This window comes from Cervus canadensis, chromosome 5 (assembly GCF_019320065.1).
Source record: "Cervus canadensis isolate Bull #8, Minnesota chromosome 5, ASM1932006v1, whole genome shotgun sequence".
Lineage (NCBI taxonomy): Eukaryota > Metazoa > Chordata > Mammalia > Artiodactyla > Cervidae > Cervus > Cervus canadensis.
In genome coordinates, this window is record NC_057390.1 from 64,137,818 (window position 1) to 64,156,970 (window position 19,153).

Sequence of the window (19,153 nt, forward strand, 5' to 3'; positions counted from 1 at the left end):
TTGTCTCAATCCCCACTGGACAGTTTGGTCTCAGTATTAATATTGGAAATGTCAGGCTGGTAAACAGCTTTTAACAGGAAGGAGGGAGGCTGAGAACAAAGTCTCCTTCAAACAAAACTTGAGCCGATGGAAGTGAACAGAGTCAACATCTTACTGGCCTTAAATCCCCTGGAGTGGCTGTGAAAGAGAGAGGACTAGCTGGATTGAGGGGAAAAAAAAAACTTTGATTCATCTGAATTAATTTAGCATCTCCCAGGAGGGAGGACTCTGGCATAACCTGCCTGTTCCCCATCCCCCGCACACAGTCCCCACAATCCCAAAGGACAAAAGACTAGTCTAGGGTGAGGGCGCCCACACTGCCCCTTTCTCCACTTTAATTAAATCCATTTGTCCTGGGGGCAGTGCGGAGCCCTGGGATGTCCGAGAGCTTTGATCTTTAACCCATATACATCTGAAGGAGTGGGGAGCTGGTGCTCAGAGGCCGATGGCGTCTTCCTGTGACAGCGCTGCTTGAGTTATGAGCTCTTAGAAATCAGCAGACTGAAGTCTGGGTGAAGAATCTGAGACTCAGCTTTATATTTACAAACTGCGTGCCAACTGGCATCACCCTCCCTTTACTTTAAGCCCTTTGCCCTCATTTTTCGAAGGATCCACTAGGACAGCGAATTGGGGAGTCGAACGCAGAGGCTGCACTGGATCGGACGGTTTGACATTTAGCCTGTTAAAGATGGCTTAAAGATCCCTTCCAGATCCATTTACGGGTCCATTTATAGACATGACTCCCTCCCCACTCCCTCACTTTTTGGTCTGGAACAGATCGGCACCAACCTTTGAGGGCTCGGTGTGACGCAGCAGAGCACCACGTGAGGCGCTGGGGTGGTCAGGTGCTGCTTGCTCCAGACTGACTGCAGGTGGCAGACTGGTGCCATCCCGGGCAGACAAGCGGCGGCCGAGCAGTTACTGCTCCATTTCAGAGCCACAAGGCGTTACATCTTGTAGTCCAACCCTCTCAGTTTAAGATGAGGAGACTGAGGCCCAGAGGAGTTCAAGGTTACAAAGGCCATTAGTCTTAGAATCTAACTAGGAATCTGGGCCTCTGGTAGAAGCACTCCCTTGTTTACTGAATAATTCTTATTCACCTGCCTTGGGGACCAGACTTCTAGGAGCGCTGGACTGGGGTTGGCTGAAGCACCTGTCCCCACTCCAGTGCTGACCTGCTGGTGCTTCATCTCTTTGGTTCTCAGTGAAGGAGAACCCTGTCAAAGGGCAGGAATGGGGATACATGAGGTATGTCCTACCTATGTCACAGGTTTTCTTGTCGCTAATAAGGAATAACTAAAATGTCAAATGGGAAAGTAAGGCAATATCCATTAATTAAGAGAAAATGCCATATACATATAAAGCCTGATTATTATCATATGAGTTGTTTGGTTTTACTTTCTGCTACAGATACCAGAGGAAGCCAATCAGGCTAGGCCAGAGGTGTGAGAGATGACTGCTCATTAGCATGGAAATCCCTCCGAGTATCAGGGCTTCCTGTAGGTCTCCAGAAAGTGTGTGTGTGAACATTTGTGTGTGCGCATGGTATGTGAGCTCTGGATGGAAGGAGTGGCAGGAGGGCGGACAGGCCCCCTCTTGCATTCTGGCTGACAGAGAAAGAGGGACAGATGGGATGGGTAAAGGCCCACCTGTCAGCCACCTCGAGGAGAGGCAGCACCGTCCACTGCCACAGGCTCAAGCCTTCCAGGGTGGCAACATGCCAGATCATTCGGCTTTGTTCCTTCCCGGTTTTGTTCTCCACCAGCATCAAGGAGACATTTCCCTGCAGGACTCCACGGATGAGCCAGGACATTCGGAGCTGCAAGGAAAAGAAGAGTCAGAAGGACAAGGTGTTACTGTTGAAAGGAAACTGTAGGTCGCATTTCTGGAATTCTCGAGGATTTTGCTGGAGACTCAGCCCAGGTCTTCCTATGAGGAGAGCTGGCCAAGCATAGCCTGACTTTGTTCACTGTCTGTCATTTTCACCAAGGTTCAAGGAGCTGGGAGGGGAAACTGATGGGCAATTTTGGAACTTTGTTCAGGTTGACGGTATCATCCTAAATTTCACAGGCTTCTGCCTTCTAAGATCAGTGGGGTATTAAATGAACTTTCTAAAGAGAATTCAAAGAGTCTTATCTGTGGTCCCAATTCACTTTGTGACCTTAAGCAAGTGATTTGGTGATTCAATTTCTTTTAATGATTTAGGTATCATTGATTTTTATTCCTTTTAAAGACTAATAATCTTATTTGAATGGTACCATGTCATTTGTTAGCTAACTGGAGACCCTATGACTCGAAACTTGTGGCCATTGGTGGGCAAAGGTGAGACAAGAATCTACCTATCAAGATTTTTTAATATGATATCTTTCAGAACTAGGGTGTACACTTTGCCTAAAGCAAGATACAATTATGTGTTTTCATTGTGTCTTTATTAAAGGTTTCTATGGCATTGTACCCTAAGACATACGAAAGGGAATAACTAATTTATCTCAGAAAGTTTCAGTACAGTCATGCCCAGAGGCAGTATATACTATAAACAAGGTCTCTGGTCTTTGTGCTTAAAATAATAGAGGTTGTATGTTTGATAGAAACAGTCTATAGCAACATTTAAAACTTAGGACAACTACAGCATATCACTGCCCTAAATATTCCTGTTCAGATCCTTGTAATAAAAATGGCTATTATAGAAAGGAAGAAAGTATATGTCCTATGGCAACCTGGAGTTTTCATCAGCTATGGTGCCTCCTTTTCTCTGATTCTCATTGTCTAAAGACATGCTTCTTTGTAAATCACTACTCCTTTTCTCTCAGTCTTTAAGTTCACAGTTGCCTCACAATTTGTTTAAAGAGGTTACATACCATGAAGCACTTGAAGCAGAAGACCCCTCACTCTGTTGCATACCAACCCTTCACTAACAAGCCACCCCTGACATTGCGGTGCCCATGTGCTATTCCACTTCTGAGAGCTGAGCCTGGTGAGCCTGGTCTGTATAACCATAACCTCTTCACTTCTACCTTTCCCATCCTCCTGCATCCTCTGTAGCAAATACTTGTCTCCACTGCACATCTCTAGCATAATTTCCTAAATCTGTTAAATTTTTTCACTGGCTCCACTCAGCTTTCTTGAGCAATCTGGACGCCATGGTTGGAAATTTTAACCCTCCTCTTGCTAATGAAGCTCCCTCTGTCCTCAGCTCATCGTCCTGCAGTGCCCAGCTTGGGATGACGCTTGCCACATAATTTTGCTCCTTTTGCTTCCTGGCCACAGAATAGCGCTGATTTGGACTGTTGGAGCCTCAGTGTCCTGGATGACTGGTGATACTTATTCATCCGCTGGTGATTTCCACAGCTGATTTCTTAACACATGTAGTACACTGGGTGTTTCAAACTCTTCCTCAAACATTGATTTTGTCACTCTCTGGTCCCCAACACCCAATTCATTCTTATGATTCCTACTTTACTGATGAAGATTTACTATATCAAATACATTCTCCTTCAACCTCTTTTTTTCCCCACAGCATAAGTATCTATTATCCACCTTCTCTCTTCCTTTCCTGTTTTAGAGGAAGATGTACCCTCTGCTTTCTTCTATGTTAACCCTTTCTCTTTTCACCCTGCAACCTCTGTCCTTCCTTTCTTCAGCACCTTCGAAGTCTCTCTACTTTCTGGCTCCTTTATTTACAAACAAGATCAGGTTTCTCTTCTGGAAAAACATCCTTTATTTGATCCTGCTGCTGGCTGCTCTGGCTTACAATCTATTTCTATACGTCAATTCAGATGTTAACATCTTGGAAAACTGGCATGCAACCACTGCTTCAATTTCCTTGTTGCCCATTCTCATAAACCCTTTCAACCTGTCTTTTACCCTCATTAGTCTAAAGTAACATTCATCATGTCCTTTACAACTTACTCGTTGCACTCTAGATTCCATAGCCTCCAAACGTGCCTCTCTATCCATTCTTTCTCCCTTCTAAATTCTTTTGTATCTCTGTCACATTTTCCTGTTTATCACTGCCATCTGTGACTCTTCAATGGTTTCTCGCTCTCTATCAATTAATAGCAAGCCATTCACATTCCTCTATAATCTAGGCAAATCAACTTTCCAGTCATTCAATTGATGTTTATTGAGTACTTTTGCTGAGCCACGTGTATCATCCTAGGATGGTCTAAGAGCTCTGGAGTCTGAGAGATCTGGATGCAAAACTTGTTCCTGCCACTTCGGTAAAGGTGAAGCTCAGTTCTCCATTCTCTAAGATGGGAATTATTTCAAACTTACAAGGTTATAGAGGCAATTGAATGAGGTAATAAATAGTGGAACAAAAGGTTAAAAAGGAATTCTGGTCGAAGCACGGAGGCAATAGATACTGCATTTCAGTGGGAAGTCTGACAGCACAGTGATGTACAGGGCTCTCAAGAGGGGTGGACGAAAACAGGGTACGCAATTTTTTATCCCTCGTCCATGCATCGGATGCAGAAAAGCTGGTGGCTGACTACTAGGGGAGAGTTTTGGGAAAGTGCTTTTGGTGTATCGTGAGTTCCACCTCACTTTGAGGAAGGTTCTCTCTTCACCCCAACTGATGAGAGAGTGGTTTCAGTGATCCCACATCAAGTACTCGACATTCACCCCCTGCAGTTTGGGAGCACAGTGGATTAGGGTCTATCTCTCATCTGGAAAAACCTGAAGTATGAACAAGAGGGTGGTTAGCTTCTCTGATGGCAGAACAGAGGCAGTGACAATTTTGGGTGGCTTGCATTCCCAGAGTTTGCTGACACAAAAGGAAAAAAAAAAAAAAGCATGAGGGCTGCATATAGGCTACACTAGAGTGAACTGTGTACAAAGGAACCGTGTCAGTCATTTCAGATCTTACCTGAGAGGGCTGTTTGGAGGGGAAAATATAACTCAGCAGAAAGCAGCTGCAGGTATACTGAGATGCTCAAGGGCACGGGAAGGACTAAGTGACCACCTGGACGGGAGAGACACATATGCCCTAGCCAAAGCAACAGTTGCCCAGCCATAGTGGAGGGACTGGGGAAAAATCAGATCTCCAAAGAAACCACAAAAATCTCCCCTGTAAGAAATAGTAAATCCTTAAATACTTGTCATGTCTGGAGAATACCAGTGAAGATCACCACAATGGTCTGGGCCAGGTAAGAGCTTCCCTGTTCCCCTTATCTCTTCTCCTTCCCCACACTTAAGATCTTGAAGGGTCAGTTAGCAAGAAGAGGAGGAGAGTTGGGTGATGAAGAGAGAGATCAATGACCACCCTCTCCCTGATTTCAGGCTTTTCATCTGCAATAAGGCCAAGCATGGTGGGTGGAGGGGAAAGGACAAAGCCCTGACATCAAAGTGAGAGGGAAGTTTTGATTTCTACATAAGCCTGCGTTTGGGGTTTGGAAGTGACTTTAGGTCTGCAGTACCATAGAGTGACCAGGTAAGTAGTGGGATCTGCTGAAGCTTTTACCCAGAAGTCCACACGTGGGGGCTCAATGAAGTGGGTTCCTAGATCCCCATCCCCCCTCCCACTAGATTCACACTTGCCATTCATTTTTCTGCTTCTGTGCTTTTGATCCTTCCATTCTTCTACCTACTCTTTCCTTACTGCCACTTATAAAAAATAAACCTTTTTGTTCATGGAGCCATTTCTTATCTGTCTCAGAAATGACCTCCCACTGGTCTGAAATCTTATAACTGAGGCTGGTGGGGCCATCACGGGGTACAGCTCTGCCACCTCGTCTTCCCTCCCTACCCTCAGCCCTCTTGGGCCGCTAGTTCCTTCAAGGCAGGGACTGCTTTATTGACCTTGAATTCACAGTAGTTGTCAAGTGTATGCACATGACAGGCACGGATCAATGTCCAAAGGAACAAAAATGTACACATACACAGGAAAACCCTCCTCTTTACCAGGTCCTCCTCTCAGGGAGGCAAACCAGCTCTGCATCCTGTGATGCTCCTTAGCATTTTCCTGCATTCCAGGGGTCGGATTCCAGGAAAGCAGGGAGGGTCTACCCACTTCACAGCCAACGACTATAGTCAAAACTGCATACCTCTCGGCTGCTCTTAGGAAACTACATTTGAAGTAGATTCTGCTAGTGGCATGAGCATGTTGGTGAGATATAGTCCTGTCTCATAGACATTGGGTGCCACTGGCCAGTGACTGCTGAGCTTTCTCCATCTTTCTGCACTATTCACTCTATTTTATGACAGCAAGCCTGGGCAAGAGAGAACTGGGCTGGCTGCCAAGAGATGGTGCTAAGATGGCATCCTCAGCTCCTGAGGCGGTGACCCAGGATCCCTCTTGAAAGAGATGACCATTCACTCATTCAGCAAATAAGTATTGTGTATCTACTCTGAACTGATTATGCATACCTTCCCTGCCTTCAAGGAGTTTATTATCTAGTGAGGAAATCTGAATTTAAATGAATAATGGCAACTGTACTGAGTATGGCAAGAGGGAAAATAATCAGAGCCACTTGACAGTGTAGACATAAGACAGTCAAGACACCTGACATAAGATAGTCAGGACTTGGGTTAAGATGGCCACTTGATCCAACTGTTCAGTGCTATGGATAAAGAGAAGAATTAAACTTTCATTTTACAGTATTACCATCTGTTTGGAAAGCATATATCCATAGCCAAACTCAAGCCAAGGGATGCACTGTCTGAGTTTCAGCAAAGTCTAGTTCTAGAAACGGATGCAAAAGGTTTGGAGTAAGATTGCCTACTGGTAGCCAGTGAGCAGCTAGCAAAGCTTGTTTTTGGCCATATATGTTTTCATCCACTGACTGTTTGGTAAGATGATGTATCCAGGCAGATGCTGTTCTTTCTCAAGATACAGGCAGTGCAGAACCTATAGTCTTTCACTTAACCATCTTCACCTGTACTTTTCCCAGTGATTCCAGATTCTGCCTCTAAGAGTCAGCCAGTGCTTTGCTACTCAGGGAGTGATCTTAAGACTGGTATCATCCATGTTACCTGGGAACTTGTTAGAAATACAGAATCTTTGGCCTGACCCCAACCCTACTGCATTAACATCTGCAGAGAAGCCTAGTACTAGAGAGCAGCCTCTAGGGCCTTGTCCTTGTGCTCCTATGACTCATCCCATTTCCTTTCTAGAAAGTACCAGAAGAATCTTTGTATCAACATTCATTCTCCGGTGGCTTGTCAGACTATCTTTGTTTCCTTGCCTGTTGACAATGGGATTACTTGGAGTTTTTGCTCCAAGGCCAACAAAAATTAACTGTATGACTTTAAGCCAACCACTTACCTTTTCTGAATCTCTGTTTTCTTAGAGACAAATTTATGATAATAACCATATCTTCCCTGTTGGCCTTAAAAGGTGGTTATAAAGATTGAATGAAATAAAGAACATGAAAGTAGAGCTCACACTATGGTGAATGAAATGGTTAAACAGAGGGTTTTTCAACCTTTATGGCAGATTAGAATCACCTGGAGGTTTCTTGCTCCCCCGCACCTTGTACTCCACCCCCAGAGGCTCTGACTTAATTAGCCTTGGATAGCTCCTGGGCATTGGCCACTCTTCAGATCTCTCCAGGCGATTCTAAAGTGCAGCCTAGGCTGAGATTACTGGGGAGAGGGAGCTACTTTGTGCAGGAAGAAGCCTGGCCTTCTCGGTGGGGGGTCCATTTTCATCCTGGACTTTGAGTAAGAAGCAATCCGTAAATAGCTAAAAAATGACTTATGATGTGCCCACCATCACCAAGGTAAAGAGTATTTTTCCTGCAGTGGGGGAGGATGTATTCCTCAGCAGAGGGTCCTCATATGGCTGCTACATTACCCCTGGACAAAGACTCAGAATGACCTTGACAGTGAAAGATTTGTGGGCTTAGAGTGAACAGGGATGATCTGAGGATGCAAACACGACCACAGCTTTCATCTTGGACCTATAGCATTAAGGTCCTCTCCAATTTCTTAGAAGGACTGGAGGACTGATGTCAATTCTTACAGAATATCTCTTATTAATTACTTGTATCTAAGGACGTGACTTAGTAACTGAGCATGCAACTATACAGAACTATATGCGATTCCCAGAACAGACTGAAGGCTCAAGTCCTTTTCAAACTTTTCCATTTTCCTTATACAGTCCTAGGTTCAAAAACTCTTTTGATATCACTTTATACAGATACTCAAATCAGGTAGACTGGTTTGATTTTGACAGTCAAGTTCAGGTACCCATAGCAGGCAAAAAGCAGTCTTGGAATTTGATCTTAGTAAGTAAGACCAACTTCTCTCTAGGTTGCCTATAGGATAAAGCACTTCATTAACTGACTTTTTATTAAATATTAGAGAGCTGTACTAGGGACTTGTATATATTCTATCTCATTTTACACTCATAACATCCCTTCCTACAGAAATTATCATACCCATTTTTGGGATGTGGAATCTAAGACCATGCCCATCATGCATGGTCCCTAAGCCCATATACCGCAGACCTGGATTCCATACTACATTCTATGCTCTTTCCACCATGTCTATAGCACTATACAAGTGTAACATATTATAGTGATACTTAAATCTTTTGGGTGTGTTATTGTGAAGGTTTTCAAGATACTTGTTGCTCAAAGTGTGGTCTATGAACCATCAGTATTGGTGTGTCCTGGGAGGTTGTTAGAAATGCAGGGTCTCAGGCCTTACTCTAGACCTGCTGAATCAGAATTTATATTTTAACAAGGTATTATCACAGAAATAGCCTCATATTGGGGAGAATAATTGAGATAGTGGATTTTAAGCCATTTACAACCTTTTTTCCTGCCTCTGCCAGAAAATTAATAGTTACAGATATGTGTGTGTGTCTGCAGGTATCTCAAATGTATTCACACAAATGTGAGAAATGCTGTACAAATCCTACATAATATTTATGGGATGTAAAACTTGTTGGAACCTGTAACAATAAAGTTTTTATCCTTTTAAGACCAATTCTAATAGATATAGGCTATAAGTGACAGTTTTTGACTAATAAATTCTTTTATATGCTGACAGCAAATGAGACAAGTGAAAAGAGACAATGCCAGGAGCACGCCACCAGCAATTATATCTTCTGGCTCCAGCCAGCCTTTCCAGGCCTTCCCCCCCTCTCTTGGTGGGCTCTGATAGACTTTCCAATTATGCACCACCAGTGTTTGTCATTTTATTAATTAAAGTTCTGTATGTAAAGCAGGACCAGCCTTGTGGCTAGGCTTAATGCTATTTTTTTCTCTCATGGTCCTTTCCTCCTCCACAGGTAATTACTGCAATTTTATGTCTAGAATATGCCCCGTGTTTGCTATGAATACCTCATGGGCAACTTCACAGGATTATCTTGAACCCATAAAAAAAATCAGCATGGAATGTAGGCTGAAGTTAGACAAAAGAAACCTAATGGTATCAATAATGTCCATTAACATGCAGCACTCTCAAACATAAGCAATGGTATGAGGGGGAGGTACTATGTTTCTTTTAATTTCTAAAGGGCAGTATATATTCCAGCAGTAGACACAAAACCAAGGACGGATGCTCTGGTGTGTATTTCACTTCAACAGAAGAGAAAAACACTTTTTAACAGACTGTGATGCTCAGAGATGAGCTTGTTTGTAGCGGGTGGGATGGGTACTCCCCCAGTATTCACCACACTGGAGGTCATCCAGTAGTGACTGGATGGCCAGGATTGGGGATGTTGTTAAGGACATCCAAGCTTTGAATGGAGGTTAAAGCTTCTTTCTAATCTAAGATGCCAGGGCTGTAAATTCTGGGTGTGAACCTGTAATTTTAAGAGTTTTAATGTGGTCTTATTAATTTTAACTGAGATTATTAACACTGCAAAACCCCATATTTTGTACACCATCTTCTAATTCACCTGAAAAAAATAAATACCAACTCTCTAGCTATAAATAGCCTAATGGAAAATCAACCCAACTCAGCACGAGGCAGGCCAGATGTGGATTTCTGATAACAAGCAAATAAAATATGCTGGGAAATACTTGCAATTACAGAGGCTTAGGAAATGCTGGATTCCTGGCCTTGTAAGAGACTTAAAAGATTGAGATTGTTTCTGAAAACAGCACCCCATGTCTTTCCTTCTTTCTCAGGCATCACAATGAAGCCAGAGAACACCCAGCCAGGGTCATCCACATGCCCCTTTAGTAAAAACACAGCAAGCAATGAAGATTATATACAAAAATAATAACTGTGGGATCCCTGGCTGGTGAAATTACAAAGTTATGGCTATATTATTCCTTCTTTGGGCTTTTCTTTTCTAATTTTTTTATAATGAACAACTATTACTTTTGATAACTAGAACAAACTCAATGTAAAAGCATATTTTTTGAAGAATAATATTGATCTAGGAAAGAATAATATTAAGCAAACAAAGAAGATACAAAATGCTTATGTGGTATGATATCAAATTTACATAAATCCTTTATCTATCCCTCTGCTCAAATCTACATTTATCTTTCTGGACAGAAATGTACAAATATGGTGACAAGGGTTATCTTTGGAGGGTAAGATTGTCGGCAATTTCAATTTTCTTCTTTATATTTTCCTAATATTCTACAATGAATGTAGAGAAGAAACAATAAATGCTATATTAAAAAAGGCATCAAGGGAGGATTCTGATATCACTGGAAAGTGGGAAAAGAGAGTGCCATCTTTTTACCACTTTGAGGAGGATCTAGTTCTCTTGCTTGAACTGTGGGCTTTGCAAGGAAGACTAAGGGGAAGTGGGAGATTCTGGGGAATGAGGTTGGGTCATGCTGTGGCTCTGGAATCAGAAAGAACATTTCTGTCTTTACTTATGACATAATATTGAATCACAAGCTGGAACCAAGATTGCCGGGAGAAATATCAACACCCCCAGATATGTAGATGATACCACTCTAATGGCAGAAAGTGAAGAGGAACTAAAGAGCCCCTTGATGAAGGTGAAAGAGGAGAGTGAAAAAGCTGGCTTGAAACTCAACATTCAAAAAAGTAAGATCATGGAATCTGGTCCAATCATTTCATGGCAAATAGAAGGTGAAAAAGTGGAAGCAGTGACAGATTTTATTTTCTTGGGCTCCAAAATAATTGCAGATGGTGACTGCAGCCATGAAATTAAAAGATGTTTGCTCCTTGGAAGGAAAACTATGACCAACCTAGACAGTGTATTAAAAAGCAGAGACATCACTTTGCCGACAAAGGTCTATACAGTCAAAACTATGGTTTTTCCAATAGTCATGTATGGATGTGAGAGTTGGACCATAAAGAAGGCTGGATGCCAAAGAATTGATGCTTTTGAGCTGTGGTGCTGGAAAAGACTCCCCAGAGTCCCTTGGACAGCAAGGAGATCCAACCTGTCAATCTTAAGGGAAATCAACCCTGAATATTTATTGGAAGGACTGATGCCGAAGCTGAAGCTCCAATACTTAGCTCACCTGATGCAAATAACTGACTCATTTAAAAAGAGTCTGGGAAAGTGCTGGGAAAGATTGAAGGCAAAAGGGGATAAGGGTGGCAGAGGATGAGATGGTTAGATAGCATTACTGACTCAATGGACATGAATTTGAACACACTCTGGGAGGTAGTAATGGACATGGAAGCCTGGTGTGCTGCAGTCTATGGGGTGACAAAGAGTTGGACACAGCTTAGGGACTGACCAACAACAACAACAAATCTCAAGGCCTCAGTCTTTATCCGTGAAATGGGGCTAATCTTACTCTCCTTATAGAGTTGCTGAGAGACTTTAGTAAGATTATGTGAGCCCAGTACTCAACTTACCAAATACATTTATCAATGTTAATTCCTTCCTCCTGTATTGGAAAAAGCAGGCAGGGAATAAGTTTGGAAATAAGCAGCTCACACAAACAGAATAGGACAGGATGAAGGATGCTGTATTAAAATTTTCAGTCCAGTGTTTTATTTTCCAGGTCCCCTAGAGGATTATCGTTCCAGTCTTGTGTGAAGAAAACAATGTTTTCTTTTGAGTTACACTGTAATGAGGTGATCTTGGGCAGCCAATCTCCTCTGTGCCTCAGTTTCTCTGTGGGTGATAGAGGTAATGCAGAGAAATAGCTTTAGAAATCCTAAAGGGGACCTGGAAAATAAAACACTGGACTGAAAATTTAGAAATCCTTATACTGGGGAACAGGATCGACTCTGTGAAATGAAATTCCTACAACCTTCATAAACAGCCATCAGAAAGAGAATGGACTTCAGGCATCTCCAGGTGTCCGCAGGACCCATAGCCACTCAGGGAGTATATTTATTCCCTGGGGAGAGTGTGCTTTCAACAGGTTGGCCCCTGTGCATCCTGGCAACATGAGTGTGTTACTGTGATCGCCACTAGTGGGAGCCACGAGGGCACTTGATTAATAGATAGACTTGGAATGGGACCTAAACCTAAATCTCTGCCAAGTGCCCAGGAGGTTTTTTATTCACACCCGTGAGCCTTGACAGTAATTCTTCTATGCCTCAGTTTCATCATGTAATGGCTGAGGTATTAATTTTGAATGACTCAAAGGTATTAAATTAATTATGTCCGACTGTAATTACAATGACTGTTGATTACTTTAGCCCGTTAGCATGTGTTCTGGCAGCATCAACCACATCGCAGGAAGTGGTGACAGAATGCTAGGTTCCAGCGGCTTCCCAGCTCTAGGTACTGAGGTAAGAATGATTTTGGCCCCAGATCTCAGTAGGGCTATATTTGTTGGGTCCTTGAGACTCAATGAGGAGTCTCTTTGTTTGCGCTTATTCTGGACCATGGCCATGCTCACGATTGAGAGGCTGCACAATTAATTAATTAATTAGGATGAAGCAGGTTCGTTGGGCACATCCCCCCGTTGCTAACGATCGGCATTGTGCAAAATAATGCTCCCAAGCTGCCTGCATTGCTAATTGACTCAGAGGAGAAATAAGAATATGGCCTGTCTGAATTTATGTCAGCAGTGACTTCTTCAGACCTATGCAGAGTAAGAAGAGGGATCATAATAATTGCTGCCATTCATAAAAGATTGAAGAGAATACAAAGAGTTTCTGCATTTTAATTTAATTCTTGCAGTAAGTAAGTAACACAAGCATTTTTATTCCCAGTTAGGGACAGTGACTGACGTGAGGTCCTATGGCTTATTACATGGCAGTGTTGGAACTCACACTCAGGTGAGCTGAGTCAAGTCCAATGATGTTAAGAGTGTTTGCAGGATTGGCCTAGGAGTTGGACAGACCTGCCTCTGACTAGCAAGTCACTTAAGCTTTTGAAGTCCCAGGTTCTGCCTCAGTAAATGGGGCAACAATTCCTTACAAGTCTCTTTTGGTAATGAGATAAGGCAAGTGACATGCTTAGCACAGTGCCAGCCATATGGGAGGGGATCACTATTTTAAAAAAATACAGTAGTCTTCTTATCAGCCATTTCACTTTCTGTGGTTTCAGTTTCCCTAAGGTAACTTCAGTCCAAAACTATTACATGGAAAATTCCAGAAAAAAACAATTCTTAAGTTTTAAATTCTGTACCATTCTGAGTAGCAGAACGAAACAATGAAACCTCATGCTGACCCCCTCTGTCTCGCCTGAGACCTGAAGCATCTTTTTGGCCACTGTTTCCGTGCTGTACACACTACCCACCTGCTAGTATAGGAAAAAATATAGGATATACAGGGTTTGGTACTGTCCGTGGTTCCAGGCATTTGCTACTGGTCTTAGAATGTATCCCCCTCTTTGATGGGGGAGGGGGTGCTGCATTCCTTTAGTTACTTTATGGTTATTAAGGGTCCCTCCCTTAGCCCCAGACTAAGGGAAGGTTTCTTTCTCCTAGGAGGACAAAGATTTAGGGTGTTTGAGGGCTCTAGTTAAGAATTTTGGCTTGTGTTTTGTAACATAGCCAAGGGATTCATAAGTAACTTGGAGACCAGGACCTGTCATATTGGAAGTAAGAGTTCTTAATTTTCTGCTGAATAAACACTCTAAAAAGATCCCAGATTCCTGTGGTCTGTCTCCTGCATGGCTGGCTGGTCACATGGTGGGTTTGAGAGGAATACTTGCTGGCTCACCGCCTGAGTGAGGACCTCCCGCCATCCATCTGTGTCCATCCAGCCCAGCCAAGTGCCACGCTACCTTTCTGGCCCTGTCCTGGCAGCTGCCACACTTCTTGTCCTGAGGGTGAGGACCCTCGCTTAACTCTCCAGATTGAGGGTTGTTGGATAGGGCAGGTCCAGCCTTTGATCTTGGAGTCATCACAAAAGTCAAATACTAATAGTAACAGCAGGAGTTACCTGCAATGCAGGAGCTGCAGGAGACATGGGTTCGATCCCTGGGTCAGGGAGATCCCCTGGAGGAGGAAATAGCAACTCTCCAGTATTCTCGCCTAGAGAATTCCATGGACAGAGGAGCCTGGTGGGCTACAGTCCGTGAGGTCGCAAAGAGTCAGACACAACTTAGCAAACATGTATACACACAGCAGTGGAGGAGCAGAAACTACACTTATTAAACATCTACTATGTGGCCAGAACCAGGCTGGGCACTTTTCTAACTTGTCTACTTGTTTCTCCCAACAGCCCTGCAGAGGACACTGAGGCTGAGAAAAGTGAGGTGACTTGCCCAAGGTCACCCTGCTAGAAAGTGGCAGGATTCTACCAAGGACTACGGAACCTCAAGGAGCTGCTCCTCAAGAACCAGCACACCACACTGCCTTTGTGATGCTCCTTTTGCCCTGGCCCCAAATGACCAGCTGGGTTCCTCTAGACACAGGAGATGTCGTGCTTGTTGGGCCGTGGGGCAGGAGGGAGGCAGCTGCCTGGGGCCACCATGCTGCTCTGACTTGCTTCAGATGTCAGCATCAACCCACGGGAGTCAGAGGGAAACTGTGCTTCCTGCCGGGCTCACCATGATGTCCTGGGCAGGGATGGACCAGCCAGCTGGGCGTTGCATAGCTACCATGGAGTTCTGTCTCTGCTTCTTCAAGGCTCCCCAAAGCAAGAAGAGGAGGGGTGCAGAGAACAGAGGGTGTGAAAACAAGCCCTGGTGAGTCTAGCTGCATATGCTCTTGATTTAGGCAAACACTGAAGCCTGGAACTATCCAAAGATGAGAGGGATTTGCTGCTGAGTTGGTGAGCATTCTGTCACCACAGTGGATGTCACAGTGTTAGATGAGATGGGAGTTGGATATCCAGTCCATCTCAGGCTAGTGGAGGGGAGTTAGGGAGGATATTGCCCCAGTCTTCCCCTGAGCTTGGCACTGGGCCCTCACTGTTTACAAAGAGGGTCTCTATGGTCACCAAAGGTGTCTGTGCAGCATCACTTGGTCACACAGGGAGAAAGGCTGTCCTAGGTGGACTCAGGAGGAAACTGCTTGTTCCTCCACCAGTCAACACTCTGCAGAGACCCAGGGGAGGACGGTGAGCAGGAAGAGGGCAAGGTGCACGTTCCTTCCCTCCAGGGGGGCACATGTTCAATGCAGAAGATGGGATGGATTCAGGACACAACAGCTTTATTCAGGATCAAGCTCGAGAGGCCTCTTGAAATAGCCTTTCCTTTCTGATTTGCTAAAATAAGTGAGAGCACGTGAGGCTGAGAACAACGCACACACAAGGCACAAATAACACCTGGGTTCCGCGGGTGAGCAGCAGTGTCCCCTTGGTTGCTTAGGAATTAGACCCAGTGACCAGGCCCAGCTTGAGGAGAGATGAAGTGGGTTAACTAGTCTGTTACAGAATGGTTGGTATGACTTTCCATACTTTCCTGTCTCTGGAGATGAGGACCCCATGGTGAGGAGGATGAGGTCTCTGGGGGAGGTGGGAGCCATGTCAGCCCTCAGGGATGCTTCCGAGGCCCACGTCAGCTCCCCGGAAGCTGAGAGGGTACCATCTGCCCCTGGCAGGGGCAGAGTAATGTGACAGAAAGAGCTTGGGGCTCAAGTCCTAAGACCTGAGTTTGATCCTGATTTTGTATGTACTGGCTGTGCACACTGGGGACATTACTTTCCTGTCTTGTGGAGATGGGCTGCATGCATGCACCGCCCTGCATGCACCCTGACCCAGATCACGGGCGGGGCAACCCCTGACACATAGGATCTACTCCAGGAAGTAAGCTACATAGAATATTCTCAGGATCTTTAGCTTCTGCTTGTGAGGGTTTGGTGGGGTTGACAAAGGAAGAGCCCCTCAGTTTTTGTATTTTCCCTTGCCCCAAGTCATCCTGTAGTAACTATGATTACTCTTCTTTTTCTTTTCTTGACCATTCCCAGGGGGAGTTTGCCATTGAATTAATAAACTGTTAAAACCCAGGAATCTCAAAGTTCCTTTCCTCTTCCTATCTGGAAGTCCTATTTGTCTACCCAAGGGGAGGGAGTGAGGCCAGCCTGACTAAGCCCCATCAACAGAGCCACGACACTCACTGAGATGCAGGTTTACCCTGAGATGCTGGAGAACGTCTCACCAGCCAAATCCCCAGGAAAATGTGTCCAGGAATGAGTGCCAGCAGTCTGGAAAGCCTTACAAAATCAACCAGAGAGCAATTTGCTGAAAAACCTCCTGGCCCCCTGCCACAAGAGGCTCCTTCCCCATGCAGCTTTGCACAGAATTTAATGGACAGCAGAGGGCAATTCCAGACGCCAAACTCCTCTCCCACCTTCCTCTGGCCATGTTCGTTGGTTTTAATGATGAAGTGGAGGTCTCCTTCCCTGTGGGCTAGATAGCCCATGTCAACATAGAGGAGTCCCGCTGGTCACTTTCTGCCCTGGTCTCAGCAGCTCCCAGTCGCTAATCAAAGCTTTTATCACTACAGGGCAGATGCCAGAGACAGAAAGGCCAGGTGTGTTCCAGCCCCAGGGTGTGTGTGTCTGAGTGTTTGCACAAGCGTATATGGAGAGGACAGAGGTGGCTGCAGCTTCAGCAAGGTCAGAAAACCAGTAGCCGCCAACTGGCCTGCCCTAGGGTATCAGCACAAACTAAGTGGGTCACCTCCCACTTCCTGGGTCCCTTTCATTTCTGCAGCTCATAGAGGGAAAACTGCCTCTACATTGTGGAGGGGGAAAGAGATTGAGGGAAGCCCACTTCCCCCCCCCTCCCCTCTAGGCCTTGTTCTGTCCTGAGAACATGGTTTAAAATATTCTAGTCACAGCTCAGACTATTCAAATAAAATAGAATTTCAAACCACACGGGGCTTGTTGAGACATTCAGTCTGCTAGGATGTGTGAAAGGCAGGGGGAAGGGCGGAGACGGCCCCTGCCACTCTCCCGTCCTTTTTATTACCAGCAGCTGCAATGCTAGACACATCCCAGTGTGTCTCCCCACCCGGGGGACGCGAGCAGTTCTGACAGCTAGCGAGCGCATGAAAGCCACTGCAAGGCTCCCCTCCCCAGTGGCAATTTTAATTATTTGAACTGGAGCTCAGCAAAATTAAAATAAAATAAAATCTGAATGTGTTGTAAGTGGCTCCTCAGTTTCTTGCAGAGAATAGTTTGTGGGTAGGAGAGTGGGGCAGGGCTGGGCAGAGGTCTTTAAATATTCATGCCCCACATGCCACAGTGCAGAGCCATGGAGGCGGCGGCATCTGCATCAAGGCCGGGCAGTGGAGAGAGGCCCTGGCGACAGTGGCTGCAGGGATCTGGAGGGCGGAGGCCAGAGCTGGCATGCTTCTGAAATGCCCAGGAAGCTGGTTGGCACAAAGGCACACCCTGGCTATGTCTCCATCATCAGCAGGCACCTGACCTAGCTCCATGTGGTTCTCAGAGCGGCTCCCCCTTCTGTCTCCACCACCTCTGTCCCCCACACCATCAGTCAATTCTAACCACCCCCTTGCACTCATCTTTCTAAAAAGGCGAGTTACATCACAATCTTTGGCGCCCCAGGTAATGGAGGATAGCTCTCAGCTTGGGCTCAGAATGAATTTCAGTCACAACAGGCAAGGACACCTATGGCTAGTCACTCTTAAGTTTCAGTGTGCATCCAAATCACCAATGGTGGGGCTTGAAAATGCAGATTCCTGGGCCCTTGTCAGTGATGTCATTCAGGAAGTCTGGGTTGGGGCCCAATAATCTGCATCTGTCATATTTTCCAAGTGACTGCAACTGGAGAAACACAGACCTACCAGTAGCTTGTAGCCAGATTTTCAAGGAAATGCATTGAAGGCGACATCAGTTTCCCTTTGGGATCCACTGATGATTGTTGTTTCTCAAGAGTATTTTGAGTTATTCGGCAATTACTTCAACTTTCTGGAGGCCATGGACCAGGACTCTTAGGGTTTAGAGAAGATGCTCAGGGGTGGGTGTCAGCTGGGAGCTCAGTGCTTCCAGCCTGTCCCCATTGGCCTGACTCTCACCAGAGACTTCCACCCATGGCTCTATCTAGTATCCACCTTCCTGCACCAGGGTCCCATAGCCAGCGGAGGCCCCTTTAGGGTTGGAGGGAGGTTAACCTCACACAGTCCCACACAGCAACGCAACATCTGTTTCTCTGTCACCGACGTTCAGCCAACCTGGGAGAAGGAAATCAACTTCCTGCCTTCTGTATTTAGGATTCGAGGGAAACAGATGGCAGGGCTTACAAACCTGGAAATGCATATTTCTATTTTGGCCATTTATTTTTCTGATGAAAACATTTCCCCAACATTGGGAATTCAAAGACCCAGCAGCCTGAGATGAATGATTTGAAACCCTGAATGCGAAATAACTGTGAGCTGAAAATGGAGTGGTCTCCCTGCCTTCCCTTCAATCCTCGTGCTGAGCCAAGCTCTGGAAAAGGGCAGGAAATAACAGAACCCGCCCAGAGCAAATGTGACTGGAGGAATAACAAAATAGGCCAGTAAAACAAAACATCTGTTTAAGCTATTGATCAACCCAAAGGTTATTAGAGAAATGATGAAGTATTAGAAAAATATCATTTTTACCTTGACATTTCTTTTTTTTGAAATCAGGCTCACATTAAATCTAATGAAAAATAAATTTGAAGGTGAAGTGATTATAAGGATTCCCCTTGCCTGTCAGACAGGCCAATCACCTCTCCTCATTTAGACTTCCTGTTAAGAAACCTCCCTTTCTAGGTGATGCTCTGAGACACCCGAGAAATATCAACGATGACTGAGTAATTCCACCATTTGCGGCGGAGAGCATGGTTTCTCAAATGCAATTTAACATAATGAATCTACTTA

At 44.9% G+C, this 19,153-nt stretch overlaps 1 protein-coding gene across 1 annotated transcript in view; it reads right to left on the minus strand.

The window, feature by feature from the left end:
- Window positions 1-19,153, minus strand: part of ALK (ALK receptor tyrosine kinase) — a 786,987-nt gene that overhangs the window by 93,579 nt on the left and 674,255 nt on the right. The window contains exon 9 of the mRNA XM_043468949.1: window positions 1,689-1,858. Within this exon, the coding sequence (XP_043324884.1) occupies window positions 1,689-1,858 (170 nt within the window). The remainder of the gene's footprint in view (window positions 1-1,688; window positions 1,859-19,153) is intronic.